Below are 22,333 nucleotides of genomic sequence, written 5' to 3' on the forward strand. Positions count from 1 at the left end.
AATCCATTCACATGTTGGTATGGATCTAAACCCATCCCCCCACCACTTCCCCCAACACAGAAGGGTGTGGTTTAGATTTCAGAGTGCTGTTATCTGGAGTAAAGTCGCCATCAGACAGCTTTGAATTGTCAAAAAGCGATTTTATTTTCTAAACTTAACTTTGTCATCTCGCCTCGATGTCACGATGACATTTTGAAGACAAGCATTAAACTGTTTTACATTTCAGACATCAAGGCCAGAAACCATAAATGTTTCACAGTTATTAATTTGAAAAAAGCTGTATCTGATGTTTACTGTGTGCGTGTCTCTGTGTATGTGTGTGTCCATGAACAGTACAGTCATGCATTGCAGAGGGACACAGTGTTCCTACTTATTTTCTGTTCCAGTAGCCGGTGTTCCTCGCTGGCGCCAGTGCAAAGAATAGCCTGGCAGGGAGGTGTAAATTATGGATTAGCTTGTTGAGTATTGTGCTAGTGCAGGCAATCTATCTCGATGTATGTTTGAGCGTTTGGGTGTGCATGTATAGTAGGTATGTGCAGGTATGTTTGTCAGAGTATCCAATCGGTGCAATGTTTTTTCCCCGGTCTGTGTGTGTGTGTGTGGCATAGCCTATGACTTCCTCACTAAACACATGACATGTTTGGCAGTTGACTTGGAAAATGTTACATTATAGGTACTACTGAGCTGATTTAGCTCACTGCTCCTACTTCAGCAGAGTGGAAAAACTGATAGGTGTGAAGAGAAACAACTTTGTTAATACTTGTTTCATAGGGCCCGTGGGAGCACTTAAAGGTGTTTTTGAAGCTTTACATCGTCAGTAGCAAGCAGTAGGTTTAGGGTGCAGCAGTGGGGGTAAGGAAAGTTGAAATCACAGAGAGAGAGAGAGTGTTTTCATAGTATTTATTAAAATGAACAAAACAACAGTGGGATATTTGGATCTTTGTCTTAAAAGCGTTCACCTTTGAGCTCTTTTTTTCTTAGGCCACCAGCTGCCATCATAACACCCCTACCTCCCAGTTTCTAATCAGGTTTGGATGGCCAGGCGTCGTTCCTGAGTTTGGAATTCCTTTCTGATTGATTTACCTGCATATTGACTCGTGGATGACTGATGAGGCTCTATACAGACTGTTGCAGATGTGCATGTACATTTTTGTGAGTGCCTGTAAGACACTAGAGGAACTACTTTAACATTTAACTCATAATATATTCTTGTAGGTGATGTAGTTGGACTCAATTTGTTTCTGTTAAAATGTCAGTTTGGGATCCTGATTCCTGCTGCATCTACTCCCATAAGGTGGCTCAGTGCCAGACCCACATTCAGTTCTGTATTATTAGAATCATTCATGAGAAAAAGTGACCCAGTTGTAGAAGATGGACTTCTTCTCCTTTTTATTAAGATGTAAAATCAGCCAAAGTTGTGCCTGTTTTTTTTGTTGTTGTTGTTGTTTTTGCCCTGTTAATGTTATTATTTTTATGATGCTTGTGCAGTCACTGTTTATCATCCCACCCCTCCGCTCCGATCATGGCTTGTCATGTGGACTTCCTGTCGTTAATCTTTTGGATTTTTCAGTGTGCTGCATCTCCTCAGCAAACCCTAACCTCCTTTCCTAACCTTGTATTCTTCCTTCTCTGCCCCAGGTGTTCCAGCGGCTACGTCTGTCCAACGGGGATGAGAGCGCCGCCCTTAGAGAGCTTCTGCGATGGCGGCGATTGCAGTGTGAGGGGCGGAGTGACTGGAAGCGCCGCCCACCTAAGTCCCCACCCCTGCCCCCCACACTGCTCTGGACCAACAGGAAGGCCCCTCCATGATGGAGGTTTTCTGATAAAGTCACATACGTTGGCTATGAAGTTCCTCCCTCTTTCTTCAGCCACACTTGCACGAGCTTTTCAATTTTATTCTTTTCCCTTTTTTTTGGTTTGTTTTTGATCTGTTAACCTCTGTCCCCATGGACTAAGCTTAAGCTCCAAGAATGAGCCTAGTCCGTGGGGTGAAGGTCCTGCTTTTTCCCTTTGCACTCAACTGTGGGGGATTCCCTTACTTATGTGATAGAAACTCAGCACCATGTGACAGCTAACTGATACTAACTGATATCCATGAAAAATGACTGCAAAGCAGAAAAAGAATAGATGCGGGATAGTCTGTGATGACATATATGATCAAAAAGAGAAAAACACTGACTTGTCTATTTATTTTCAGCTCTTCTAAGATGAAATGACTGACGCTGATAGGAGGAGGCTTAATTTACAAGCAAAGTAGTTGACCTGGGGTTTAGATGCCGAATGGCCATCTGATTTGGATCGTATGGCCTCATAAGATGAGCTGCTGCATTAAAATGAGCTCCACTCTAAAACCCGGTGCTGATTATACTTGACGTGCTGTGATGTTCCCGTGTGATGCGTTCTCATATGTGCACACCTGAGTCTCAGAAAGTTTACAAGTCAACCAACGCCTCTGGAGACCTCCAGTTTTGAACAACACTTTACTGGCTTAGACATGGGACCTTTTTCAGGTACACAGCTCTCATTTAGCGTCTCATGTGTGGGCTCTAAGTGCTACTGCAGCCCTGGCAGCAAGCGGCCGGGGGTCAGGGTAACCTCAGTATTATCCCAAGGTGCACTTCTCTTCCCCCTTGTTACCACCAGCCTTTGAGAAAGCCCTCTGGCCAAATCCTAAACTACTGCACTTACCTTTACTAGGAGACGGGGATCCAACTAATGAGCATACTTTGGCTTTATGTATAAAGGTAAAGCTAAGATTTTAAAAAAAGAAAAGAAAAAAAAGCTTTAGCCGATAGGTATTTAGTTCATGTTCTGAACATGAAACTCTGTGCCAAAGTGATACAATGTGTGAAAGCTATATCTAAACTAACAAGTATAGTTATTAAAACTGATGCGTACGGTAGTCTCCTTATGCTTGTATACTGTATGTACAGACTGACAAATGACCAAATCATAGCTGTTGTTGCAGTTCACTGGTGATCCTGTGTGGACTAAAAACATTAAAAAGTGTTTAAAATGGGTATAAAACTGTTCACACTCTTAACGTGTCTCATCAGCATCTGAACAGGTTAATGCGTTTTTCAGGAGACCTCACGCACAGATGAACCTGATTATTGTACAGATCCCTACTTTGTTGGTGTGTCCTCGCAGGCGCCTATTTTTTACCTTCTGTGTCCTGTCCTCATCTTCTTTTCCTTTCCCGTACTTGACCCAAAACAAACAGACCCCCTTCTCCTTTCCCCTACTTGACCCACCCCACCTCCTCCAGTGGATCAAACCGGCTTTACGGGTGTTTCCATGGTAGCCACAGTGTAAATAGTGAATGGTGTCATATGTTTTAGCTTTTACTATAGAAGAAAAGCACGGCGGTTGACCTTGAAGATGAAGGACAAGGATGAGTATATAATACTGTGTATGGTGAAACTGAGATTTAAGAATGTCTCGGGTTAGATGCAATGCTGAGAGAAAGAGGTCTATTTTAAGATGTGAATATCTTTTCTTTCTTTTTTTTAGAACGACTGTCTACGGTTATGAAAATTCGTTTATACTCTATTTAAGGATTTGTTTATTCCCCTTCGACCCCATTGTTCTGCTCCCCTGATGCAATGCAGATGTTCTAAATGTATATGGATGTTTTATTGCACAATGTTTATGTGGTGTTGTGTTGACCTCTGTAATGGGCTGGGTGTGTCTAGACAAGGTGTTCGATCTTTAAAGATCCAGTCTGAATTGTTAGAGCCTCTAAGTATCAATAGCTCTAATAGATTTCTCATTCCCACTGATCACCCACAAGGCATTTAAATTGGTTCAGATTTGCAAATTAGCAGCGCCATCGCAGGATCGATCTCGATTGTTGCCGGCGTGCGAAGGTGCAGAAATATTCAAGAGGCCGTTGAAGGCGAACTTGCCCAGTTGTGTTTTGGACTGACTGGCTGAATGTACAAATGCAAAATTTTTATTCCACCATCCTGTGCACATCTTTGAATCTCTTTGTATCTTATTACCGGAACATGCGCCTGAATCAAAAGAGTGTACCTAACTGCTTAATGTGATTATTGTCTTCAGAAGCTGTGTATGCAGTTCATTTTTTTCAAGCAAGTATAAGGTATTGATTTGCTCCATATATCACACCTTGTGCACTGTGATTTGGGGCTGCATGAGCACTGCAATGGAGAAATATATCAAACATTTTCACACAAGTAGTTGTGTGTTTCATCTGCAATCAAACAAAAGACAGGAACCAAGACTAAGCTCGTCAACCTTGCTAATGCCATTGAAAGAATTTCTAGCTTTGGTATTTATCCTTCAGTATAATCAGAGTTATGGTTGGTCGTGTGCAGTTTTGTGTATACTTATGTTTGTGGAAGTCATGAAATGAGGACATTTTTAAATTGTATTTTAAAGCATATCAGTGGTTTTTACCTTGCATGACCACATGTTGGGTGTCCTCCCCGTATAACATGCTCGTGCAGAAAAGATAAAGGCTGTCTAATGTGAAGAACTGCTTCCCTCTGCACTGTGAATCACTCCACTGTCCCCCAATGTCTCGGCTAAACACATCATCCATCCATATCCACATAAACCCATCTGCTAATATGTCCACTTCATCACATACAAATCTTGATGAATTCGCTCACTCTGAAGTAAGCTCCGGCAGCCAAAATACTGCCAGTCATATTCGTTAGCCAGGAATCTATAAATCCTCTGCTCTGAGATCAACTCTCTGGTGCTACTGCCAGTGTACAATGGCCATCTATTGTCTCCAGTCCACTTATAGTTGTCCAGAGAGACATGATATTTCAGCACTGCCTTTCATATTGTTGTTGTTTTTTTTTTTATTGTAATCTTTCTTTTGTACATGACATACAGTATATTTTAATCTGCATACATATGTGTTTGTGGAAAGAAAAAAATGATTGTGATATTTCAGAATTATTATGTTCCCAATTTTTTAAGTACTGTACTTGTACAGCAATAAAGCACAATTGTGTCAATGCGAGTCTCTCTCTCTCTCTCTGTGTGTGTGTGTGTGTGTCTGTGTGTGTGTGGGTGTGTGTGTGTGTGTCTATATTTAAGTAGCCACTGTGACATTACCCATTGTTTGTAAAACCTAATTGTGAACCCTCAGTTTTTGCATTGACCTTTTTTCAGACACTCACAATCAAATGCAGCAATACAACTGTTTTAAGATGCCAGATTTAAATCCCCCTTCTACTTGCATTATTTGGCCGGCCGTGTCACTTGAGCATCGGCACAAAATCAGTTTCAGGAAAGAATAAATAAACGTTCAGATAAAGCATATTTCTAAGAATAAAAAGTCTGTTTTGACAAAAGATTTTTCCGCTTGCTACAAAGTGTAACCTTTTTTTTAACCCACATCTGCAAGCCTCCAGACAGTTCCTCTCTTGTCAGCCCATTACTCCATCACTTGCGAAATCAACAAGCTGTGCAAGATGCTCTGCATAACTGCAATTTCAAATAAAAAGCTACAGCATTCATCTTTGTGTGGAATTTAGTCACGTTTGACTATGATTCCTGTTGATTTCTCTTTTATTTAAATAGGGGTAGTTTTCAAGTTCAAAAAGTAGTAGTGGAATGGTGACATAATGAAAAATGTGAACAGAATGGGATACAGATCATCCCAGACCCCTGACATGTCCTCTCTGCTCTCAAGGGATCACCAGATATTAAAAGTGATAGTCATTTCTCATTTTATTGTTTTTTTGTGCAGGAAACCTCCCATCCCCTCGCACTCCCCTGCCAATTCCTGTCCTGGGTGTCACAGACACTAGCTGGTGACAAGTACCACACCAATAAAATGACTTTGACTTTTTGGATTCCATAGCAAGCCATATTATTTGTCAAATGATGACAGTAAAAATGCTCCAAAAGGCACCAGAAACATAGTTGAGATGGTTCTGATACTTTATAAACTTTCTAGTGAGTTAAACATTTTTATGTATGACCACAATGCTGCAATGTAGCTGCTTAAGTAAGCAAATAAAAGCAATGAATCCGTAAAGAAGTATAAGTACAACGTAATACAGTGATTAGTAATTAAAGTCCAATATTTGTCCAGTGTTTCCAGTGATGTACTTTGGTGGGGCTTTTTTTATGTGTGCGCATGTTTGTGTGTGTCTTAATATTTCCATGAAGCACACATTATGACAAGAGGAGCGCAATACATGCAGTGTTGAGCATAATGCTTGGTTGAAGTGACATTTCCCATGATGAGAGGGTGTGCTTCTAGCTATTTACTAACCTGTGGTTTTTCAGTTACTAATCAGGTCAAGACAAGCAGGATTCAGTTGTCTGTTTGTTTTCCAATCTACCAAAAAAAGTGTTTGCCTCAAGCGTCACTGGAAAGCTTCACCTCAGAGTGTGGGAGCCAGCGTTTGAAGTTGATGCCTTAGTGTGTATCACTGTAGACGGCTTCTATCAAAGGGCACTAACACACGCACTGCCAGGTGTGTCAACTGTGTACTCTGGAGTTAGAAACGTCATCATCAAGTCACATTAAATTTATATTGGCCACTTAAACAAACTGGCATAACTTTGGATTATTATAGTTGGATTATTGGTTGTTAATAGAACTACACTGGAGTTCTTGTTCATTCTGTAGCAATCGTATAAACATACAAACGCAAATACAAACAATATTCATTCATTCAGCCAAGATATTGGTTTGAGGTTTTATATTTAACATATATTTTAACATGTATTTACATGGTAGCCCTACAAATCTCACAAAGCTCTTTAGTCATGCATAAGATCTTATCAAGTGTTTCTAAAACAGAATAGCAGAATATTGAACACTCTTAACCTCTTAGAAAAACACACATTCATTTGTATTTGCTCATTTAGTTGCTTCTAATGCACGCAAGGATAATGGTAACTGTAAATATTTATCCTGATAAAACTTGCATACTGTATGTGTGCTAGAATATTCCTCCAAAAATAATATCAGTTCAACAAACTTTTGCTTGCACACTGCAGGATCCTGTAGAAAAACCTGAAAATGTTTGTAGTTGCCACTTTGTGGGGGATAAAATATCAACTTTGAATTACAATCAGATTTGGAAGGTTTGGGAAACAGTTTGTGTTTGGATGATTCAGGCTGAACCATTTTAACTGATTATATGTGTACAAAACGTGCTGAAGAGTGAAAAGGCATTTCTAATAACAAGTGCATCACAAATAAGTCACTTAGAAGTGACTCGTTGTACATGTGAGGTCAAGTAGCATTTGATGACAAGTTCCAGTGAGTCTGTTTCTGCCTAATGCATTTGTTTTTCTTCCTTGAGTACCTTCCAAGGAAAAACCTCAGAAGTTAAAAAAACACAGCCAGTGCAAAAATGCCTGAAACTCAAGTTCTGAACTGTATATGTGCTGTTGGTGTCTTTTGGAACATTTTAATAGATTATCTGACTGATTTTTTTGTATCTTGCTGTGTTGTAAAGCCATCCAAGAAGTTTGTGCCTCACTTTGGATAAGTTGTGTTCCAGTTTTTTATTAGTCTGTTACTTAGTAATAATTAGAAAGTATGTATTATCCCCATACTGTATTTTAGTGCAGCTTGCTTTAACCAAGCTAGGTACCCTTAGCTGATAATTTAGTAACATAGTAATTACCACTCCAACTTCTGCTTTTGAAAGAAAACACAAGACAGTTCTATGATGCTAATATTGCTAAAGAAGCTTAAAAATGATGAGTAAAAGAGGTACGCTATAAGCACACTCACTATAGAACATTTGCTGTACTTATCCTTTAACAAATAAAATCATTATTATTCATTTCACACGCTCTGTAATATAACAAAATAAGAATGCATGAAACCTCAGCTTTTGATGTTCTGTGATTATTTCAGCAATAATGTGCAAAACAACTTTTTTTGTCTTCCTTTCTTTTCATAAAAAAATCCACTTTAAGAGTTAACACAGGGGCAATGGAGGTATTCTCATCCACTGTTTGACCATCAATCTAAATCTTACTCCCCAGCGTCTGAGGTCTCTTCTCTAATTTATCTCTTCCACCATAAGTGGCACGAGGGCCATTCCGTCATTTTTTCAGGGTTGAAAAGATCCACCATCACATGGGAGGAGGGGATAAATGACCCAGAGGCAATTTAGACTGAACAGCCCTTCGACAGTACACCAGCTAGCACTGAATCAAAGAAGCCTCCTTTTCTTTGTTTTCCATTTAGGTCCCTATGTGGTCAAGTTTGCCTTTATTTATCCTTTGTTTTGTCTTATTCACTTTGCTCTTCATTATTCCCCAAAGGATACCCTGAAGATCAATTTGTACCCATCTATGCCCAATAGTAGTATTTGTCTGAGTTTTGTGGCTTGTTAAAAACAACAGCAAGCGAAGAACCTGACTGCGATGAGGCCAGGGTAACCATCTGACACTTTCAAGTATAGTAGCGACAGAAAATACATTTAACTTTGACAACTGACCCTCTACTAAGTCCCACTGCTCAACAGGAATCAAAGAACAAGCTTTGGATCTAGGAAAATTTGGTAAAAGTACAATATCCAAACTGGCTAGTTTGTATGCAAGCTGTATGTGAGAGAAATACAGTTAAATGCGGACAAAAGTGGAAAATGTCTGCCTGACGAAATACCGAAGTTCAGCAAAGCAAGTGAAAATCGTATGAGGCAAATGCTGTATTAGATTTTGCACCGAGTTACTTGAGCTTGTGAAACAGCTGCTCATACAAAAGAGTGTCCTCTATAAATAGATAATAATGGATAAAATCAACTTTAGTTACAGGTTCCTGGTCCTAATACATCCTGGTTCACTGTCACACTGCCAGGATGTACTGGATCGTACCACTTTTTCATATGTTCATATGCAAAAAATGTGTTAAAGGCCAATACAAGTAATCTGATCTGGTTCCATGTCTCGTCCATGTTACATATCAATCATGCGATGAGGATGCTGGCTGCCTCTCCGTCAGAGACACAAGTTTAACAACTAAACACCAGAAACAGCGTTTACATCCTAACACGTGACAGAACGTAAAGCAAAACGCAACGAACGGATAACTTTTTGGAACTTATCTGTGACTCCATCTTGTTGTTCACTTGCAGGTCCTGGAAATGTCCACAAAAAAGCACAACCAAGCAAAGCTAAGACTGAATAAATAAACTTTAGATTTTGCTGTGTTTGTTTTTGAGCATATCAAGAGTTGTGTTTTGTATGTGCTTGGCTGAACTCAAAAACAAAGTTCCCATTCGCAGTATTCTGGACCCTGTCCATTAGTCAACACAAATAAATGATGCTTGCAATCAGTATTTGCATAAAATGTTTGCATCATCTCATGCCAGATTGTTATTGTTCCCAGGAAGCACTGAGTGGTTGCTCAACAGGGTGTGTTGGAGTGGTGGGAAATAGGGGACTACCGTATGTAGCATGCACAAAGGGAAGGAGAGATTGATTATCCATGCTTGTTTCAGTCTAGAAACCACAACCATGGACACATAGACTATTTGTCTGTGGGTTTATTTGGTTCCAGTTGGTGCCCTGTACTGCTGTAAGGAACCCTGGAGTCATTTTTTAACAAGATTATGCCTTTTAACTCACAAATCTTAAACCAGTGCCGCCTTTGTTTGTCTGTAGTATCGTTAAAATTGGGAAATCCCCTCATTTTTTACTCTAGGCATTTATATTTTACTGTCGGACGTCATTAATAAAGTGTTAGTATCAGTTAGTATTTTGTCATATTTCTTGTCCACGGTCTGTTTGTGCTTGTGTTTTCTCTTGAGGCAAAAAAACAAAAAAAAAACAGGAGGGGGGATCTTCATGAGATGACTGTTATTGTAAATTGGTGCTCTGTAAATATAATTTAATTTTAAAAAAGGGGGAAAAAATCTGTGGAGAGGAAGCAGGTGAAGGCATTTCTTCCATCTGCAACATTTCAAAGGCCATGAAACACAGAAGTAAACACAATTCCCACCTCTATTGATTATTTGAGCACTGGTCGGGGGGCTTTTAGGTTTATGTTGACTCGTAAACAACCTGGGGACTGGTTTGCTCCAGGCTGATCGATGCCACAAAGAAAAGGCACCGGTGTGAGTTTTTCACTCAGAATGGACTCTTTGCCTGGTTTAGTTATAGGGTTATAATAAAAAAGGACGGACAAGCACTTCAGTGTTCATTTGCAACTTCACTTTGCTGCCAGCCCCATTTTTCACCTCCTCTTCTTCCCATCATCCAATTTTGACCATCCTGCTTTGACCCAACTCTTGTTGCCTCTTCACCTCTTCACCCAACGCACGCATTGGCATAGCCTTAAATGCACTGCTGGCTGAGAGCGTGAAAATCAATACCATCATCTCAACACTGCCTCAATTTTCAATTAACGACTCAGAGGTCTGTCTCTCCAGACACATCCTTCACATCAACTTTTGAAACATGAGATTAGACACAAACACACATGAAGTGGCTCCCAATTTGCAAGATGCAACCTGCAGAAAAAAAATATTTAAGACAAGTTTCTTAAAGGTAAACTTATGAATACTTTATGCATGCAGTAGAGCAACAGTCCATGTAATGTTAAAAGGGTTCCCTGTAGTGAACAACCTGACGATAATACAGTGTTTTAGTGGCATACATTCATTTTGTTGCTTTAGTTTGATGAACCACAACTCTGCTCTTATAACACTGTATTTTCTAACCAGAACAGAGAGAGAAAAGGGAACCCAGTGGACAACTGCGCAATAGGAGAGGCACATCAAAGTATCAAGACTGAGAAACATCCATCGCATGTTCTCAAATGAGAACAGGCAGCTCCAGGATGCTGGTCAGAAAAAGGTGCATGTGACACCGCCCACTAAAAAGAAAAAATTAGTTTGAGGTGTGTGGGGGGCATTTTAAAAATAATGAGAAAAGCAGTGGTTTTGAGGTGGTGGTAAAGTAGGCGATTTCACAAGGATGAAGGGGATTTTCGACAAGAGTCATCACTAGGGGGTTTTTTTTTTTCCATTTGTTTCCTTGTTTGCTTTTTTCATTGCTAAATCAGAGCTCCAGACTGTTAGCAGTATTTAGACGGAAGATTGTCTTAGATTGTCCCCCTACAGTGGGGAGCCCAGGGAAGTCCAAATCCTGTTTGGGTGTTGTGGGAACACACTGACCAAATGAAACACTGAAGCACCCACACAGCTAGTGTGAAATGTCACCATTGCACAAGCACGGTTTCCATCAGCCCATGTGATGAGATATGCATTGTGCCAACAGCTCCATCAAACATATCCAGCACAGAAAATCTTTCCCCCATCTAAACTTGATCAACATACACTTAACTCTCTAATGTAAAAACACAATGGTCCCACGCGCTCAAGCTTCAGAAAAGCAAAACAAAGAGATAAATCACTGACATTAAATCAGTAATACTTGATGAATACTATCTGCCCCGCCCTCCCAGAATCCAGATGGCAGTAAGTGAATCATCTTCCTTTTATGTTCTTTTTAGTCAGCAGAGATTAAGACTGTCTTTGATTAACAAAGCAGTTAACAGAGTTCCATACTCCTGACAATGTCAGACACACATATTTGCTTATATAAACAAGGTAAAGACCCTAAATTAAATCAGAGAAAACTTCAACAATCGTATGACCTGCTCTGAGCAAGCCCTTGGCAACAGTGGGAAGAGAAAACTCCTTTTTAACAGGATAAAACATCTGTCAGAACCATCTGCTGTGACCAGTTGGGGTTGTTGTAAAGTCTATATAATGTGGCTGCAAACATTCTGATTGTAGTATGAATTAAATAAGGACAAACTTAAACGCAATTAACTTAAAAACTGATTTCTGCTCCCAGTTTGATACTTCATAGTTGCTCAAATGTTTTATATATGTTAAAACTGTGTAAAGGTAGTAGCAGGCGCTTCTAGAGCACCTCCCCTATATTAGTATCAAGGCAGCTTGCAAAATAATTTGAAGATAGCATTCCTGGAAACTCTCTGAATTTATGTCAATAACCTTTGTATTGTTTCCATAGCAACTGAAGGCCCTGTCAGTGCAGTGTAACCACAGTGCTGCAATGGTGCTTTTCTCCCTCAGGTCACTTCTCTAAGGACCTTTCTTTGCCTCTGTTTGTTATATGTTAAATTTACATTAAAAACCCACTTCCACAAGTAAACACATACCACTTGATGAGATAGTCTATATGACTATGTGGAGTGGAAACAAAGGAAATGCACTTGTAACTCCAGCTCACATGTGTACCCAAAAGGGGTTTTGTGAAACTGCCTATTTAATCAGTGGATACATACACATAGAGGTAAGACTAAACATGCATTGTTGAATTCAGAAGAGATATTTATGCATGAAAATCTTAGGTACATGTAATAGGCTAAGCCAACGAGAGAGAAACCATCTTCTCCTATTTGTTCCGTGGACCTCGCCTTTGTGTGGTGGCCAAGCTTTCATCCTTCATTTGTCTCTGCTGTCACCAGCAAAATGACAGATAAGAGAAAAACCCACATCATTTATATTTAACATCTGAGGGAGACACAATGACAAATGTGGGTAGGAAATACCCTGCAATTTTCTTTTTGATCATATTTACCTAAAAAGATCTTGAGTTACAGCCTCCCTTGACTAACCACCCCCGAAATGCAAATGACAATCAGAACCACACAGTGCTGTAGCGCTTTTTAATCAACTATTAGTTAACTATCTAATCAACCATTTGCCAACTAATTAAATCTCGTAATTGCCCTACTTAATAGGTAAAAGCGATTTAATTAGCATGGCTGGCTTGTCTTTAAGGGTGAAAGGAGAAATGCAGAGTGGTGCAATGACGGGCAGCTCGGTCCATCCTAATTTGCTTTTGAGTCACCTGTAGGTCATCTGCATTTATTATCTGTCAAGAAAACTGAAGACAAGGAGATGACAAGCACAGAAGCAAACATTACAAGAATGTGTGCACATTAGTACATGGAGGTATTGCATGTGTGCAATACCTCCAATACCTCCAATATGTGTGTTTATATGTTGAGATTATGTATCGGAAATTCAGGAGCAATACCACGCCTCCAAACACGCTCCTTCCGGTTGTCATCTATATAGGTTCCCCCAGTTCTGCAAGCTGTTCATTCGCGTTTACGTGCCCCAACCCTCCCTCCCTCCTTGTTCTCAGTTCTTTAACTTCTTCATTTCTAGTTAGTGCGTGGGCAACTGCCAGGCCCAGGAGCCATCGCCAGTCCCCTTCGAGGCCTTCCCCAAACCACAGCTCAATTCATGTCAAAGCATTCACGTTTACCTACTAAAACACTGTCAAACCTAAAATGAGGACGTGGGCCCGGCTAGTGAAATAATATGTATAGGTGTAGATATTCTTTGTGGGCCAGCATCATATTTTCATTTTGTGACTTTATTAATTGGTGTGGACCAAAGTGACCATTGGTACACCCTGGTAGGTATAGTTCTGACATGTAAAAATGTATACAAACCTCTCCCATAGCAGAAAAAAGGAACTGTTTTTTTTTTTTTTTTGGATGATGACTAAATAAATAAAAATATTTAAATATTAAATATTAAAATAGCTTAGGTTAAAGCGTATTTCTGTATTGGGGCGGTGTCATTATTCAGTAGAGATTGAATAATGACGCCGCCCGCCCCATACTTAATCCCAGAGCTCCAAACAAGCTTCATGAATATGAAACATTTTATCTGATGTGATGACATTTAAGTGGAAAGCTGGGCGGGAGTAGATGGCTACTTTAGAGAGAAATATAGTATATAAGGCAAAAAAAGGTTTATACAATACAAGAATAAGATCAAAAGTGTCCATCTTTGTTCTTCAACACATCCTGAACTCTCTTACGCAAGCTTTCTTTAAGTAGTTTTCAGGAATAGCTCTCCAGGCTTCTCGAAAGACACTGAAAGCTCTTCTTTGGTGTTGAAATGTAGCTGGGTAATTATGTCACTGTCAATATGTGACATATTGAAATCGCGTTTGAATTTGCGCTTGTTTTTTGCTTTCACTTTGCAATCGCACGAACTGTGTATAGAGAGCGACAGCACTGATTGGTGAGTGACGATAATTTGCGCACCAATTCCTCTGACATCGTCTTATCAATCGTTAGCTTACTATGCAAACATGACAAGTGAAATCTCCCGCAGCAAGCTTAAACATGTGAGAGGTTGATCGCGCAGAGAATCGCTGAGCTTATGTGTGTGTGTGTGTAAAAGCAGCAGGATATATATTTTAGTTCTGCTGAGCCAAATAAGACAGGTCAGGGTGAAGAAGTGACCACAAAACGGAGAAGTTATGACAAATCAGACTATAAGGCAAAAAGAAAGTTCAGCTTCATGGTTTCGTGGACAAAAGAATTTCTGTGGCTGCAATATGACGAGCTAAATAACCAGGGCTGCACATAAGTGGTCCGCAGGTGCGCATTCGCTGTCAAAATAAAAAACGCGCACAAGATAAGAAGTTAATATTATATAATTATACAATATTATACTTTAATGTATAATATTGTAAAGGAAACAAAACATCAATCAAAAAATTGCTCTCTTTTTTATTCGGGCTACTTAAATTTATTTTGGGCTACCAAAAACTGAAGAGTCCCTGCCCGAAGGGCTACCAGGGATTTTGAAATTTTGTGAGCCCTGAGATATATATTTTTTTATTACTTTTTTGTTTCAGCAACATAAAATTTAAAAACTGTACTTTTGAGTTAAAATATATATTTATAATTTTAATAAATGACAAATAAAAAGGCATGAACATTTTTTTTTGTATCGAAAAAATATCGAACCGTGACACCAAAGTACCGAACCGAACCGTGAATTTTGTGTATCGTTGCACCCCTAATTTTAACTGCATGTTTGGGGTCATCGTTGAAAAATAATCAGATGCTTGAATTCACTCCATATGACCTGTTGGCCATGAGTTTCAGTCCAGCTCTTGTGTAATTTGGCATGTATCAGCCTTTTGTCCCTGTTGGAGAAGACGCAGGGCCAGATGCAGCTCTCAGGTCATGTCTCGGGTCTTTGTTGGATTTTTATCCTCTTTTTTAAGGACATTAAATTCATTTCTGCTTATCTGCTGTAGATAGTTTTGTAGGCCTTCCACTTCTTTTGTCATTCACTTGACAAGTTAAATTCTCTGAGGCCACCCTTCACACCGCGCTGAGACATGCTAAGTTTTCAGACAATCACCTTGTAGGTGCAAAAACATAATTGTATGCATATTAAACTATATTATTTGTAATATTTTTCATAGCTTCAACTAACAAAATGGAAACAAATTTAAAAAAAAAATTGCGATAACCTGTTTATACCAAAGTTATATAAAGATGTGATTCATAGTTCAGCATTAAGTGAACAAACAAACAGAAAACATTCCTCTAAAATGGTCAAGTGCAAACACTGGACCAAAAAATTAATGAAAAATTAGCCAGTGTACAAAGTAAAACTGTTGCTCAAGACCACTTTAAAAAAAAAAAGCTCACCAAAGTCTGGCGCCAGGGGGAAAAATACAGAGAAATGAGGGGTGACTTGAGGCTTTTGCACACTACTGCTCATTATACTTGAAGATTTATACTTTTGTTAAATAATACAAGAATGAAAAAAGACATAACAGTGTTAATTTAAAACAGCCAAATCTATTTAGTAGATAACAACCTTGAGTACACATCTGCAAATGCAATCATCCAGATTTAAACACACACAAGACATGTTTGCATACATTACAGCAAGCAAACTAAACTGCAACTAAATAAGGCTTATTTTTCTTTTTAACCATTCAGTCGTCCATCCATTCACTCTGCATCTCAGATGGGATTTCTGGCACCAACCCAGTTCGAGTCCTCCCCTTTGATAGGTCTCACCCCCTCCCCATCCGATCCAAATATTCTAATGAGAACACTCTGTTTCTCTGTTAGATCTGTGTATTAGTATACAGAAGGCATGGCACAAGAGTTCTCTGTGAGAAGCAGGTGGGGGACACCACACAGAGACACTCACATACACACAAGCTGGACAAAATCCTCTGTCATCTGATTTGTGTCACATTGTGATGCCTGCTCTCTAGGGTATTGGTGGGGGGGGGGAAAGGCATTGGGATTAAATACTTATGTGGGATTTGCTGTGTTTTGCTGTTTTATATTAGATGCATGTGTATGTGTTCACACACACACAAATAGTTAATATTTACTGTTCCATTACTAAGTTCCATTACTTTAAGAGGTTTAGTTCCCGAAATATTTGCACTGATGACGGCTTAAATAACGTGTGAAACTTTCAAACACGCACAGTAAAATAACTGTTAGACGTCACAGTTGGTAGTGCATGCTCACTTGCAAGGAAATTAGCATTACTATGTCTTTTTTCTTTTCTAGACAGTGCCAGATATTTGGCTGATAACACAGAAGGGTTTAACAAGGCGCATACCTCACTAACAGCGAGGTTAATTAAAGAAACACACACCCGTTTGTGTACCCAAATGAAGAAATGTTTGTACACATGGTGTTCTCTAAGTGTGAGTCTGCCTTTCGAAAGTGTTATCTTGCTTTGTATATTGTGTATTGAGTTCTGCCTGCATAATAATCACCGCACTCTCTGGGTTGCTAGGTTTTCCATCATCTTAGTTACTGTTTCAGTGTTTTCAGCAGCACTTTTGAGTTCACCGAATCTGCACACCATCGAGAAACCTTAATGAAGACGGGAGTCTTTCCTTTCTACTTTATTGGCTGTAGTGACATGCAGTGTGCATATGTTTTATGTATTTGTTCAGGTTTTGTTGGACGAGTTGGAGATGCATTTTTGTTACAGTTTTTCTAATACAGGCACGCACCTCTGTTTTTTGTTGTTGTTGTTGTTGTTTTTGTTTTTTTTACATGTATAGAGCAACTGAAATGAAAGAATCCCCTGTGTTTCCTTAAAGAAACTGTTAGCCATGTAGGATCACATCTGGGAACTTCTTTTAAAGCCACGTGAAGGAAATGGAAAAAGAGCCATAACTTTAATGTGTTTGTGACTGAAACGGACATTAATGGGCTTTCTAGTCAAATCCAATAAAAAAAGGTTATTGAAATATTTAGCAACTTTGACACAAGATGAAGTGTCACAAGCAGGACATGCTTTAAGTGCCTCCTTATCTAAGGTCCCTTGCAAATCTGGAAGTTGCATTTCTTAGCTGACCTTCTAAATCCAGTCTTGTTGCATAAAACTATTCCAGGATTGCATAACATAGTTCATAACCCGAAAGTAACTGCTTTTATAGATATTGTCCAAAGGGCTGCATATAAAAAAATTACCTAATTTTTGCTTTTTAGGCTCAGCATAGCATCATTTTAAGTATGTGACATATGTTCTATTAATGTTAATGTATTAAAAATGAGATATTGGGGTTTTAATGAATGAGCTAAAAGAACAAACTAGAATAAGCTGTGTGTCTGTCCAAATACAGTTTAACACATTTATAGAAGAGCTTATCTGTCTCTGACATTACTCGTTCTCTCCCTCTGCTTTGCTATCAAAAGTGATAAGACACACACCCTTTGCATTCACAGAGAGAAAGTTTTCCCATCTCTCCTTGTTCCAATACTGGCTGACATGACAGTAGTAGGTCACCTTGCTCTGGTCAGATGAGGTGTTGAGAAGAACTCAAACTTACGTCTGACACTGTGCCTGGGGCTCATCGTACCCAGGCTGGGAACAGAACGTTATGCAGCTGAAGGCGGGTTTAATTTGGACTGCTTAACACCCCGTGCTCTCCAGAGCTGTCACAGAGAGGATGCCTTTCTCTCAGTCGGCTGAACTACATAGATAGAAGCATTCGCCCTTAACACATGCAGACACAGAACAAGACAGAGTTTTCCCCTGTCAGGGGAAATACTGCTCCGCTCTTGACAGGACCATTTTTGATAAGTGAAGATATGCTTTTCATAGCGAGATTATGGACTTCACGTAGGTGAACAGGAGCAAGAGACAAATCAGGGAATAAGAATAAACTTTGCTAAGCATGCTTTTATTGTGCAGAGAGATCTGTTCTTGCAGCCTCTGACACTAATGACGTGCACACAGAAGTTCATATATGATGGCAGTTACACATATAAACCATTTTACAGTTACAGTCATGTGCTGAACATAGCTGAAGTGAGTGTCCCCATTGTTCCTCAATTATCCTCACTTGTGAAAAAGACCCAAAAGAATAAAGCAAATGGATGCAAACATCTAAAATTATCATTACACCTACTTCACTTTCCACAAATAGGCTATATAGTATCACATATAATAATTCTCATTCTAGTGATGGTTTTATCGCTACATAATGTATGTGGCTTGTCTTAATTTTGATTGGCGGTAGTTCTGTGTTTCACTGTCTGCTCCTGCCTCTGCCTCATCTTTCTGTTAGTGCCGTTCCCTCGTTTGAGTGTGAGTCCTGCCTGTGTGTCTAGTGTTTGTTTTTTGATAACTTTTTGTTTTACTTTAAATGTAATTTTCTTTGATATCCTATGTTTGTTTTACTTCCTCTGATTCCCTGATTGTTAACACCTGTGTCCTTTAATTTCCCAGTGTATTAATAGTCCTGTCTCAGTGTATAAATCGTCTCCCACTTTGTCCTTGTCAGATCATCTCCTGTTGGTATATTTCATTACCATTTATGTGGCATTTGCTTATTTTTTTGAGGCTTTTTAAATCAGTCAGTTAATGGCTTGCTATTTTTGTTTTACCTCGTCTCTGCCTTGGTGCCCTGCATTTCTGTCTTCTCTGCATTACTACACTCTTTGGCAGACTTTTTGTTTTTCTTAAAGGGAACTTGATTTTGGCTGTACATTTCTAGCTTTTTTCCAAAGGATGCTGATTGGTCAGCTGAGACTTTCCAACAGGAATCATTCCCCACTGTGGTGCCTTGATCCAAAGATGATTACAACATCTCTGTGCTGGTTTAAGTGGTCAGTAGTGACTGCTGTCAGATGTGAATTTCTCTCCTGCTGCATATTTAAAGTGTAATGTGTAAAAAAAATTAACAATATCTATTGCCTTTACCCTGTTCTGTTTAAAATAATAATAATAAAGTTTACCTGAAAAACAAAGTTAGGTTACAGCTCCACAGGGCACCAGATGCAATGGGAAATTCCATGAGTGGATGCTCTCCTGTGTAGAATTTTTTTGATAACACACAGTCTTATCTGCAACTGTGACAGCATACTTGATCCACCGTGGCCCCTCTGACGCTTGCTCTGAATCTGCAAAGTGTTGTGAATGGTGTTTAGACAGGAACAGAAGCCTGCTGCTGCTGTGGGAATACTATGAGATAGCAGGACCTTTGATAACTCAGGAGATTACATACCAAACATCCAGAGGGATTTGGGGGGCACTTTACATTCTGATGACTTCTAAACCATCTAAAAATAATGGGTGGACTGGACAACTGATGCTGACATCAAAGACCTGCATTTAGTGGCAGATAATTGATGATAAACTTCGGTTTGTGCAAAGGAAGAGAGTGACTGATGTTCATAGAAGTCTCTATTGCTCAGTCAATGTCTGGACCTGTCCTCTTTTTTTGGAGTTAGCCATAACAAGACGACCAGCACCCAGCCCCCCACAGTCTGCTGCAATCCACAGGCAGAAAGATCAGCTTGAGGAGAGCGCGGTCATCAAGTTCTACTAAAGTTCAATCAGATTCAGCAGGGGCCCGCCTCTTACCTCAGTCTACCCCATTTCATACCTGTGTTTTGTGTGTGTGTCCTGGAGAGAGAGGGAGAGAGAGGCTGGGATTTTCAGGTTGTGTTTAATACGCAAGAGGAGTGGTGCTGGTTGGGGGTGGGGCATCTGTTTGTAAGAGGTGGGGGTGGGGAGTCGGGGGGAGGCACAGACCTCTAGGGAGAATGACCTCAGGGTCAAAACAACAGGAAGGAAGTCACATGACCCATTCAAGTTGAGGTAGAAACCCTGATAAACAGAGAGGGAGAAAGAGTGAGCATGAGTAAGTGGGGGTGGGGTAGGGGTGGGATCTTCTTTTCACTCTTGTTTTTCCCACTAGCTCTGACACAGGTGTCTGCAGACATGCTTGGCGCCTGTCCAGGTGTGGATTGCGACATCGAGACCATTACAAGAAAAACAGAAGGTCAATGGTTGAAGGAAACAGACTCAGAATGAAACAAAAAGCACAAATACTCATTTCTTTCCTTTCATCTTTTTATTCTTGTTCACTATTAAGTCATATAAGTGATAGTTTTTGCAACCAAGGAAGAGGCGTAAACGATAACAATAAAGAAGTGATGCTGCCTAGCAACAATTAGCTTTCTGATGTCCTCTAATCGGATGTGGTCTCTTTGCGAGTCTGTGAGACACCTCAGGAAACATCGTGGTTATGTTTTGGTAGTCGAGTTGGCTTTGAAAGGTGGAGAAAATGGGTGGGGCTGATTTCTCTTCCCCCTTTTTTATGATAGAGGTCCAGGTCAATAGACAGGATAAGCTGTGGACATTAATGACAAGTTATTGGTCCCTTAAGTCCTAATAGCACAGTAGTGCAATATGGCGGTCATATAAAAGCAGGTTGTAAGAACTGCTGGTTTATTAGTGGGTTGTTAAACTCTGGCCTTTTGATGTTTCTTATGTGCGACATCTCTCTGAGATCATTTGCGAATGGACAAGACTGCTAAGTGTGCTTCGAAATCTGTAGCAGGGTTAATGTTTGGCATTGGCAGAGAAGATTTGACAAGTTTTGATGGGCGCAGCTCATGTTCAACTCTGCTACTGAACCCACAAATGCATTTTCCTTACAAATGTGGCCCCATTTAAGTATAAATAAAAAGACTTTTCATCAGTATAAAGATTTATTGGCATTGTTACAACAAAGAAATACTCAACCAAACAAAAATGTCCTTACTTTTTGTGCTCATTTTTTTTATTTATCTATTTTCAATTATTTATAGCAATTTAGCCACTTTGCCATGTAAGCTTGTGCGAACTGGAAATACAACTAACCTGTTGTATTTTAACGACAACAAAAACCTTAAAGCCAGTGTACTAATGATACCATTATGTAGCCACCTAGCTATCACACCATGTTTTTTTATTAGCATTTTATAACTGTCATCTTGGGACATTTACAAATAATATGAATGGCACGTGGAGTCTCCTAACCTCTCAGACTTCAGCTTTGTTTCGGTGTCTGTGCAGCACTGGTCTAGTTTTGCGTATATACCCTGTGGCTGTATGATCTCTCCACTCCCTCTGTCTGCCCTGATAGCAATCAGCGGAAGTCTTTATGACTTCCGTTATGGCTGAATAATCATTGTGTACACTGGGCTTGCACACACACGCGCAGTCACACACACACATGTGCATTGACACATGCACTATTCACACGTGTGCGCTGCTGCTGGCCACCACATTACGTGTAAGATACAGGAGGGAGATTATTAGCTTCCTGAAGAGCTGATAGGACTGGCAGTGGTGGGGCAGCACACATAGAAGGCAGGTTAAGGTCAGCGGTGATATGGATTGGCCCGAAATGGAGAGTTTTGAGAGGGTTGTGGAAAATGAAGTAGACTGGAGGAAGTGAACACAATATTGTTTTAGGTCAAGAGGCTCTTTGATCAAGGACACACTACAGCCAGTATGCCAAAACATTAAAACTGCCCTAACCTTGAACCTGCCACCACTGTCAGAGACTGTTATTTGCATGGATAATTATCAACGTTTTAGTGTGTATGCCCATGCAGATATGAAAGGTCATCTCTGCAACACACACAAAAAGTGCACACAGCGCCGAAATGTCCAGTATTCCTGTTATCAGCTTCCCAATGGTAATTACTGTGTGTAAAGCCAAATATCTGAGTGTGTGTGTGTCTGTTCGTCTTTGTGTGGTGTCCAGTGCGCATGCTTGTACAGCTAATAACTGAAAGTACAGGTAGACCATACAAGGTCATAGTGTACCTGGGGCTTTACACGTGACTCAAGGTGCATTACGAAATTAAAGTTGGATGATGGAAGTCAAAAACCGATAAAGTGCAAATTGACTTTAAACCTGCCACGATTTTTTTTCATCTAAACATTGGTACTTCATTTGTACTCTTGTGACTTGTTGGAATCTGTGTGATATATTGTCAGTGGAGGGATAAGCTCATCGTATTCTCATTACCACAGAGGAAAACAGACAACGCGCACGCAGACAGCTTCTTGTAATCGCAAACACATCCCTTTCACTGCCTGTTTTGCACAAACACATTTGCCCAATCCTGCCCTAAGCACAGTTTTGTTCCAATGAGTGCAAGTGGGTTTGAAAACAAATGACGTGCTTGGTCTTTTATTATGTTCCGGACACTGTTTTTCCTGAGGCTGGAATGTGGACAGGAATGTGT

At 39.8% G+C, this 22,333-nt stretch overlaps 1 protein-coding gene across 5 annotated transcripts in view; it reads left to right on the top strand.

The window, feature by feature from the left end:
* The window catches only part of myo16 (myosin XVI), a 104,373-nt gene extending 99,121 nt beyond the window's left edge, over positions 1 to 5,252 (top strand). For 4 of the 5 annotated variants that reach the window (XM_040005452.1, XM_040005453.1, XM_040005451.1 and 1 more), the window contains exon 35: positions 1,639 to 5,252. In XM_040005452.1, the coding sequence (XP_039861386.1) occupies positions 1,639 to 1,809 (171 nt within the window). In that variant the 3' untranslated portion in view covers positions 1,810 to 5,252. The remainder of the gene's footprint in view (positions 1 to 1,638) is intronic. The other variant, XR_005692196.1, reaches the window with a different exon arrangement.
* The last annotated feature ends 17,081 nt before the right edge of the window (positions 5,253 to 22,333 follow it).

This window comes from Simochromis diagramma, unplaced genomic scaffold (assembly GCF_900408965.1).
Source record: "Simochromis diagramma unplaced genomic scaffold, fSimDia1.1 OVJJ01000501.1, whole genome shotgun sequence".
NCBI lineage: Eukaryota > Metazoa > Chordata > Actinopteri > Cichliformes > Cichlidae > Simochromis > Simochromis diagramma.